This window comes from Micropterus dolomieu, linkage group LG02 (assembly GCF_021292245.1).
Source record: "Micropterus dolomieu isolate WLL.071019.BEF.003 ecotype Adirondacks linkage group LG02, ASM2129224v1, whole genome shotgun sequence".
NCBI classification, from domain to species: Eukaryota; Metazoa; Chordata; class Actinopteri; order Centrarchiformes; family Centrarchidae; genus Micropterus; species Micropterus dolomieu.
In genome coordinates this window covers 18,717,513-18,727,618 of record NC_060151.1, presented here as the reverse complement: position 1 = coordinate 18,727,618, position 10,106 = coordinate 18,717,513, and the positions used below count along the sequence as shown (strand labels likewise).

At 38.6% G+C, this 10,106-nt stretch overlaps 1 protein-coding gene across 2 annotated transcripts; it reads left to right on the top strand.

Annotated features, from left to right (window-relative positions):
- The first annotated feature begins 1,139 nt into the window (after window positions 1–1,139).
- Window positions 1,140–10,053, top strand: LOC123967075 (guanine nucleotide-binding protein G(o) subunit alpha-like). Of its 2 annotated transcripts, none has more exons than XM_046043096.1 (10): window positions 1,140–1,249; window positions 1,812–1,947; window positions 2,031–2,122; window positions 2,267–2,359; window positions 2,686–2,846; window positions 5,434–5,562; window positions 8,035–8,161; window positions 8,301–8,372; window positions 8,967–9,054; window positions 9,750–10,053. In XM_046043096.1, the coding sequence occupies exons 1-10, from the start codon at window positions 1,211–1,213 to the stop codon at window positions 9,938–9,940; spliced, it is 1,128 nt and encodes a 375-aa protein (XP_045899052.1). In that variant the 5' UTR covers window positions 1,140–1,210; the 3' UTR covers window positions 9,941–10,053. The 2 variants fall into 2 exon arrangements, with proteins under 2 accessions (XP_045899052.1, XP_045899061.1); XM_046043105.1 differs by having other exon boundaries at window positions 1,179–1,249; window positions 1,839–1,947.
- Window positions 10,054–10,106: the final 53 nt, after the last annotated feature.

Here is a 10,106-nt window from a genome sequence, read left to right as displayed (position 1 = left end):
TACCACAATAAAGAATCAATCAGTCCTGTATTAAAGATATTACATACAGCTAAAATATAAGTAGTATAAGTATCAAAACTAAAAATACTAATTGTGCAAAATGGCCACAATCATTGTATCTCTATTTATCACTGACTCATTAATATGGATACATGCAAGCAACATTTTATGTCTTCAAGCAGGAAATGGAATTACGCTAGTAAAATATCACAACATTCAACTGTTATAGTACTTGAGTAAATGTAAGCTACTTTTCATTTTCATTCCCCCACTGCAAGCAGCTAATGTTATGAACATGACTGTTCTGTGGGAGATTATAAACCTCAGACCAAGCAAGAGGCCTAACGGGCCCTCATTGTCACTCTTTAAACTCTTGGGTTTAACTATTACGTAGACTTAGATGAACTGTTGTCCTTCTTTTCAATGAGACACAGATTCCAGTAAGGCTCAAATTAACTCAAGTTTAGTGACAGTTTCAAGCAAATCAACAAAAACAGCAAATACATGTGTATCCGAGCTGGTCCCGGGAGCACTTCTAAAGACATAAACATCTATAAAGAAAGAGACTGAAATGTGACATCATCTTCACATTAGCAAAAAGTGTGTGCATAAGACAAAGAGTTAACATCGACATGAACACAGGTGCATCTTAGGTTACTCTTATGGAGCCCGGACCCTGGTGCTATAAACTTTATGTGAGAATCCACCTCAATGTCTCTCATTTGTATCCAATTAATTTAGGATCATGGTGGTCACCCTAACTTCCACTTCAGCCAACACTTCTTGACTGGTGTGTGTGTGTGTTCTTGTGAATTCTGAAGTCTGTGTCTCCCTACAAAGATGTGAAGGCCACATGCTGAGAGTGATAAGGCTGAGCCAGAAAACTTTAAACACCTTAAACATCATTCTAATAAACATGTTAAACATTATCCTAATCAAGCTAGGCATATAAAATATTCAAACATCATAGCTAAATATGTCTTCAACAAAATAAAGGCGTTTTCCCCAGTGGTTTTTGTTTAACAAACGTGCTAGAAAGGCAGTTCGTGTTTAAATGACAAGCCCTGCGCACGTGCCACCAATTAAGCTAATTAGCACAGTGGGGTTTTTTTTGGTGTTTTTTTTTTTGCTAACACGATTTGTTAGCAGTTGTTAGACTGTGAGTCAGGCGACACTGGCGACACTTGCGTGCAGAGCAAAAAGCAGAGCAATGTTTTGCTGTCTCGGTATACTGCCAGCCCCACTGCAGGTACATGGATTGAATTTTTCAACTCATTTCAAAATGAGACTGTTTAATTTGCTTCAAATAGGCCTGTGCAACATTTCGTGTCATTCAGTCTAAATGGATATGGGTTAATCCTTAATGATGCTCAGTCAGTATTATTAAAAATGGGAAAAACATATTTACATTCAAAGGGTTTCTTCTTCTCTCAATTTAATGGACTACTTTTGAGTCTTGGCTATTTAATGGATATTTGTCACACAATTTAATAGAATTACGCTAATTAACCTACAAATATGGGAGCTAAGCAGACCATTGGCTTCTTTTAAGCATAACGTTATAGTTTCATATCTTCAGACTAAGAATGTATAAAAAACTAACATTAAAATTACTTTCTTGTAGTCCTAGTGCTTAGGAAACTGTTATGTCTGAGGACTTTCTATGCATTTGTAGTTGGTGTTATATTCTAAAGCATTTAATGTGATGCATCTCATTTATGAAATGCCATATAGCAATCATGTTCTGCAATCAGCGATTTATAGTCTCAAAGCATCCAGGTAGCTTCTGAAAGCATTAAATTCTTCCTTAGATCTGTATGGGAATGTGCCTTCACCAGGAAATCACAGAGGAGGGTAAAAAGGCTAAACTCCAGAGCTCTAAAATAGAGCACGACCTTTGTGAACATTCCAGGACTGAGATGAATGTGGTGAAAATCCTCATGCTTGGTTAGTTAAACTACAGTAATCTAAGTGCCTTTTGTCACTGAAGTATTGACATTTTGAAGTGAAAGCATTTCTCTGGCTCTCAGGAGCAGCAGAAAGCGGAAAGAGCACCCTGATCAAACAGATGAAGATAATCCACAGTCACGGCTTCTCCAAACAGGAGCTCATCAGCTTCAAGGTACCGGGGTGGCTGTGGAGCAAATGGAGCATTTATTGTCACCCCAGAAATATTAAAGCTGCTTGAGCCAAAAAACAACTTTCTGCATCACAGACAGCAGCATCAGTTTAAATGACAAAATGTCTGCTGTCATTCCCTCCTCAGCCCGCAGTGCTAGACAACCTGCTGACCTCTATGAAGTTTGTTCTACAAGGAATGGGCATGCTGAGGATTAACCTTGCTAACAAGAACAACAAGGTGATAAGCGGTGATCAAGAGTCCTGTTGAGAGACAGTTTCATCAAATCGCTTTAAACCGGGAATCCCGCTTTTCATTGCAGCCCCTCCTTATCACACTAGATGTCAGTCTTTCATCTGTATACAACACACGTAGTCGGTAGAGATGATTGATAGAGACTGGTGGTCATAAGTCTTCTGATCTTGCAAGGCATAAGATGTATTGATCTATTTGTACCTGCAGGCAGTCTGCAGTGCATTACCTTTTGGAGGAGAAAACATTTACTGTCCTGTACTTTGTATAGAAATGTAAAGTGCCCTGTTCTGATGATCTATTGCACCATTTAGATCCACGCCCGCTCCATCCTGTCCTGTAGTCAGTGTTTGGGGGACGACCAGGAGCTGCTTCCTTTTGTGGCTCATGCTTTCTGTGCACTTTGGGCTGACCAAGGGGTGAGAGCAGTCGCGGCCAGAGGTTACGAGTTCGAGCTGAATGACTCGGCACTCTAGTGAGTACAGTGACCTTAAGTGATCTATGCTGCACAACACCGCCCCCAATTATGACTAACTGACTGGAAATGTCAAGGGAAATTGCCCAGTAAGAAAGGTGTCGTTACATCTTATCAATACAGAGCAACAGTACAGCAAGTGCTGAGAATAACTCATCTTCAGGAAATGATTCCTGTGACATTTGTGGAATGGGAGGCTTAATTGGCACCAAATTAAAAAAAGCACTGTTTGCAGATATCCAGCAAGGTGGGAACTAGGGTGGAGGAGATGAAACAGACATGAAAGAGTCGGGTTTTCTTGTTTTAATGAGTAAGAAGTCAAACAGCATTATATGTATGAAGCTACAAGTTAGGGGGGAATTGCAGTAGATGATTGTTGAATCTGTAGCATTAGCTTTAACTTGACGCTTTTTATTTAACTGCATTTTCCCACAATACATCTCACTGCAAGTTATGTCCATGCAGAAGTTATTGGAATACAGCCAGTATACACACACACACCTCTCTGTGTGGGATATTTTAAATTTATGTAGACGGAACTGTTTTTTCCAGTTGCTGTCCTTTAGCTGTTGTGCCCTTTTTGAATAATAAAAAAGCAGCCTGTACAGTGTCATTAAATCTGAACACACTACTCTGCATATATAATTTGTTGAGTCTGTGTTTGTATCATCAGCTCAAGTGGGGATCGTTGGTCACTGCGGGGTGGAATACATTTTTCTAAATGGCATTATTGTTTTGGGTGTTTTTTAGTTTCATGCCAACTATGAAGTGATTTTATTAATCAAAATGTTACAATTCTTTGTACAATTCTCAAAACAATTACCTGCCCCTTTATCCACTTTTTAAAGCATTTTTTAAAACATGTAGTACTCAAGTACAGTGTTTTTTGTGTGTGTGTGTGTGTGTGTGTGTGTGTGTGTGTGTGTGTGTGTGTGTGTGTGTGTGTGTGTATATAAAAAAGCAAGCTAGCTAGCTAGCTGTCGGATAAATAACAAAAGTACAATATTCCACTCTGAAATGTAGCGGAGTATAAACAATTATAAAATGTTAAATAACTTCAGTGTTTATAATGCAGCACAAGAGTGTGCAATAAGAGGTGTGGCTCAGTTTTTAGTGGGCTTTCTTTTTTAAGAGGTATTCTGGGAAATATAGGAAATTACAAGATGGAAATTGGCACATTAAGTAGGTATCAGAAAATAACACTCAGAACTTGGTGATCATCAGACCTCTTTAAAGCTATCCGCTGCTAATTGGATGACCTACCTGCATTGCTCAAATTAAGATGCCTTTTGGTGTTTGTGATTAAGCCGCTACTTGAATTTGCATCGCTTACAAAACACAAAATTATCTACTGTGACCTGTGGCAGTTGCTTGTAGTCTTTTTGAAGTTGGATTTTTCTTTTCAGTAAGTTTAATCTTTTAAATGGACTGAGTAGGAGTCCTTATCTCTGAGGGAACAGGGAGGTGGTCTGCCAAGTGAAAACGTACTCCAACCGGCCAGACTGAGAAAGATGAGCATGTGACAGCTTCATTATTGGAACTCGATAAGGTTGGGAGCTGGAGGATGATATAAAACTCAGCTAGCACTCTTTCAGTTTTCTCACTCACCCCACATTGATTTCTCCCTCCAGAAATATTGGATTAGACTGAGTCGTGACACACTTGACTACACCTGGACCTGAAGGCACCAATGTGTAAAACGACTTCTCGGACATTAGCTTTGGCATGAACTGAGCAGTTAATGTTGCTTAAACGAAATTTGTCATTACAGGAAGTTAAATATCTATGTAACCTGTATTTTTAGGAATCCTTTCTAATCAACCCTTGCTTAATTGACTTGAAGTCACTGCTGTCAAATTGAACTCAGCAGGTATAAATGCTTTGTCATTACAACTTACAGCCTCCAAATGACCATAACGTTGAATCAACACCTCCTAAATCAGTTTGAACAAGTGAACAGTATACCCTTCATGGAGGTAGGCTGTTATATTAGTTTTAGCTCTGGCAACTGGGTGTACAGTTGTGGTCAAGTTTTCAGAACGACACAAATTTTAATTTTCAAAGTCTGCTGCCTCAGTTTTTATGACGGCAATTTGCATATACTCCAGAATGTTATGAATTGCAATTAATTGCAAAGTCCCTCCTTGCAACACTGCGATTTACTCCTGCATAAACTGAATGTAATTGTCAATAAAAGCCTTTGACCATTATGAAATGTGGATGCAGCAAACTTCGTGAAAACCAATACTTTGTCATTCTGTGTGATTCTAAGAACTTTTGACCATGACTGTAGACACTAGCTGAGTAATTGCTCAAAGGAAAGGGAAGCTTGGTCGTGCCAGTGAGAAGTTAAGTTTTACTGCTATTTCAAAATGATCAAATTCCATTAAACCGTGTCATAAAGCCTAAAAACATCATGTCACAACTTCCATTTTAAAAAGCCCAAAGGTGTCCTGGCCTGATATTGGTAAGAACTAGAGCTAGCAAACAAACACAGGATGTGTATCTGATCACAATTTTGCTTATGGAAATGTTATAGTCTCATCAGTTAGTGATGTTTCTAATTCTCTTCCTATTCCCCCTCCAGTTTCTTTGAGAACATGAGTCGAATCATCGCTCCCAAATACGTTCCCACTGAGACAGATGTTCTGAGAGTGAGAGTGAGGACTTGTGGAATCGTTGAGACGCAGTTTCACCTAAATGAAATGATCTTTCGGTAAGACTTCGGTAAAACTAGCAGTGTCAATTCAGCAGTGGTTGCACATGACATAGACCCGTGCCAACATAATGCTGTGTATTGACTTCATAAAGCTGAAGTCTTAAATCATTCACATTAGGGTTCACTGAAAGCTCCCTGAAATCACATTTTTCATTTATGATGGAGACAATTGAATTCCTGAATATGCATGGTTAATATTAAAACAATATTTCATCTTCCTTTACTTTCAAGGGACAACTATACTCATTGCATCTTATACCTTTGCATGAACAGTCAAGCTTTTGATGTTATAGCACTGTTAAATATACATAATCTCTTGAAAATCCAATTCTAAAGACATTTTTCATTTTAAGCTAGATATTAAACCTGAAAGCAACATTTAATGCAACCAAGGAGACATCTCTGCATAGACGCTCACCGCAGTATGTGCAGTTAGAGATGGACATTAAAACCAGAACCATGCAGTTACACACATACACAAAAGATTACTGACTGTAGGCTATATGGTGCATAATGTGTCTCCGTATGTGCCTGTAGATACATAAACAACGGTATAATGTGTGTAGATGCATAAAAGGAAGTTGTTGGTGGTGTAGCAGATATTCCCTGGAATGTGTTGCTAGTTTTAAAGTTTTTCCATTTTGCTCCTGTTATGTGTTATACCAGGGTGTGCAGATGCACAGGCGTGTCATGAGCACGGTGGTGACATTTGGATGTGTTGGTGATTAGCTTGCTTGGTAACGGAAGCATGTAAATAAGACGGCTTTGAAGTTCTTTAAAAGGTGTAGTTTCTTTTCCTTTTTTTTATGGTAATTCTGCATTTTTGTCTCCTTTTTGTTGGACAGTTCATAGCGTAAGAGGGAGAGAGTATGGAATTGATCAACCATAAATAAATAACTTAAAATTGGCGACTGTGATATCAAATTTGGGTTAAACAAAAAAACATTTCACGGTCCATTTAAGAGTTCGGGATGTGGATTTATTTTTTTTTTTTTTTCTCCTTCAGAGTTACTGTTCACTGACATAAAAACACTAACGTGCTGCTGTCCAGGAAAGCAGCTTGTTGAGCCTCTGGAGGCTCACCACCAACTCTTGAAGGGTCCCTGATGAAAGCTGAGGGAGGCAGCTGCCTGGGCATGACTCTGTCGTGAAATATTGATGGCTTCACCACGTCTGGTTATTCCAAGAATAATATAAATGTTGAGGAAGCAAAGCAATGAAATATTGAAACCCCACCCTCCTCTTCCCTTTAAACATTTGTTTTCAGAGTAATAAACCATCTGACAGCATTCGCTGTATGGGTCACTGTGAGGAATAGAATCTATACAGACCAGGACTTTGTGAATATTGCATATGCTGTAGCTTCTTCAAGGTTAGAAATGTTAGTCACCCTGCCTCACTTTATGAAATGTTCTGAATCTGACAATTTACATGCAACAAAACATAATATTGTAGCTGTGACATTTAGAAATCCTTGCAATACACGGTAACATTTTCTTCAATCTCAAGATGAAACTGATGCATGGTGATCTGCAAAGGTATAATGTTTTAGAATTGTAGTCAAAGTATGGAGGTGGTTCAAGGTATTCAAGGATGGTTTCCATACTGATGGCACAGAATAATAAACCAGCCAAACTTGGAAGACCATGTAAATAGTAGTAATAGTATGTTTGATTATTCAGGGTATCTTGCTTTCTAAAAACTTTCTAATAATAATAAACAAAAATTTTATATTCTTGAAAACTTGAAACAAAACTGTAGCTAAGCATGGCTGAAACTGCTTCAGTCAGATCTCTTGGGCTGATTCCGCTAAATACCATTATTTCCTCAGGTCTTGTGAGTTATACCAGTTTTCAGGTCTGATCTTGCTCTGCCACTAAACCTGAAAAAAACCCATAAAAGCCTTGAGTGATGATTTTCGCTCCTGCAGCGTTGAAGCTCCAGCTGTCAGATGCCACAGTTAATGCGTATCGTCCACCAGCTTGTTTAAAGCTGACTCTTGACCCAGGGGATAAATGCTTCATTACGTCTGACATGAGTACCGCAATCATGCACCTGGAGACTGTCCGTCCAAGTGGGAACTCATTACCTGTGTCACCAAGACCCTCAGCTTCACTTAGTGCCAGATCGAATTTTGAAATGGATTGCCCCAATATTTGAAATGGGTTTGAATGTAATGCTATTCCCTAATATAACAGATACTGCCTGATGATGATGATGATGATGATGATAAAAAAAATCTTTACTGGTGTAGATTAGTGAGGCTTTTCAAAAGACTAGTGGCATCAATTTAAGGGAATATATTTAGATTTAACTTGCATGTAATATGTTAAACAACTTTATTCCTTTTCTACAACTATTTATTCCTGTGACCAGTCTCTGCAGGGTATGGGCTATCCAGTGGAAGAGCAGAAGACTCCCTGGGTGAATAAAGCATAAATGGATTTTGTTTTGCTTATTTGTTGACAGACTGTATGATGTCGGCCAGCGTAGTGAGAGGAGGAAGTGGCTCAGCTGCTTTGACTGTACTCAGGCTGTATTGTTTGTTGTGGCCCTCAGCAGCTATGATAGGACACTGATGGAGAGCTCTTCAGGGGTATGTTATGAAAAAGTGTAATTGATTGTAATCACAAATGAAATGTAATGTCTTTTCTCGGCATAATGGACACTGAGATTTTGATGTCTTTAACTGCAAACTACATCTATCTCTACTTTTCCGTTTGTCCCCTCGTTAGAATCGTCTGCAGGAAAGTCTTGAACTTTTTACATCCATTTGCACCAACACAGTCTTTAGGAGCACCTCACTGGTAAGTTTATTTGTGAATGTGCTTAAAATACAATATAGTATCAATTTGGAGTTTTGTTTTGATGATCTCTGCCTGTGTCTTATGCACACACTGTCTGTTTTTAAAGCTCATCTAAATGTATTGAGGTGACTAAAGCACTGAGTGACTCTTGGTAATCATTCATGCCAAGCAGAAATGACGCAAACTGGTGTTGACTGTGTGTGACATACATAATTGGCTTACAGAGTCTAATTGAGATTTAAGGCAGGTGATTTCTGTTTTAGTAAGTTGGCTGCGAGCACTGTTTTACACTCTGTGTAATTACTTTAATTTATTTCATCTTGTGAGTTTGTGGGGATATTTACATCAGCATGGATGACTAAGTTGTTGGTCAGTAGCACTTGTGGGGGGGGTGTGTGTGTGTGTGTGTGTGTGTGTGTGTGTGTAATCCCCATCCAGAGTTATTTTATTTATTACAGATACTTGGTACTAGGTGTTGTGAATGTGGTACATTTTAAACCCATGAGACATGTTGTGAGGAACTGCACTGAAAGGTATCAACTGGAGGGTTATTTGAAAAGGATTGCTATTATATTTTTTTCATCTCTCTCGCAGATTCTGCTTATGAACAAAACTGACCTTTTCCAGGAGAAGATCCTACTCTCTGGCAGACACTTGAGATTTTACCTTTCTGGTTATAAAGGTATGTAGGAGATGACTGTCTTATATTTGTTGGTATGATGAATTTCCCTGTGAATCTGAATATAAACACATGATGGATGTTAAACCTATTTTGTTAATCTTTAATAAAAACAAAACAAATACAATATCGGTCCTGGGAATCTCCCCATTTACATTGCAACTACCCCAATGTTAGGTTCTTGAGAAACTGACATTGGTGAAGTTGAAACTGAAGTATATACTGCTGACATGGGATACTCCAGTTCTTGCTCAACTCTTACTACTCCAGAGTTGACATGATTTATTTAAAATCTTATATGGAATGGAATTGTTTGTATGTATGTCTCTTTATTGTTTTGCTGGATGGTGTCTTGACTGCATCCCTGCTGTCCATTGGGTAATCAGAATTCCTTCTGGCCTGAGGTTGTCAAAGTATTCACACACAGTCCTCTGTTGCTACATATCATTCATTCTGGGTAGATCATGGTCACACATATTTCAGACTCATTCACAGCAACTGAGAAGCAAACGGTCATGTTTTTATTGGGGGATTGAGAAGGAAAACTTACAGTCCAGATTCTCACTGGAAGCCAGTGTTTCGTTTTATCAATACTTAATGAACTAGACCGACAATGTAGTTTCGGCAGTATTGAAACCAACTCCTCACATTACTGATCTCAGTAAGAGATGTATTTATCATTTTTCATCCCCATCCAGGAGCAGATGGTGATGTGGATGCTGCAGCCCAGCACATCGCTGCCATGTTCTCATCATGTAACAGCAGTCCTGACAAACCCGTGTACCACCACTTCACCTCTGCCATAGACACCAGTAACATACAGGTGGTCTTCCACATGGTCATAGATCAGACTATCAAGGAGAACCTAATAGCTGTCCAGTTGCTGTAAAAGTCTCAGCAAGGCTGTTTAGTAGTTTTTAGTTACTCAGTGCAGTCATTTTAAACTTTTTTTAACTTATTTATGCAGCTTAATATAATAATAATAAAGTTCTTTAAACTGCACTTTCCCCAATTTATTTTAAAATATTTTAAATAAAATGTTTATGTATTTGTTA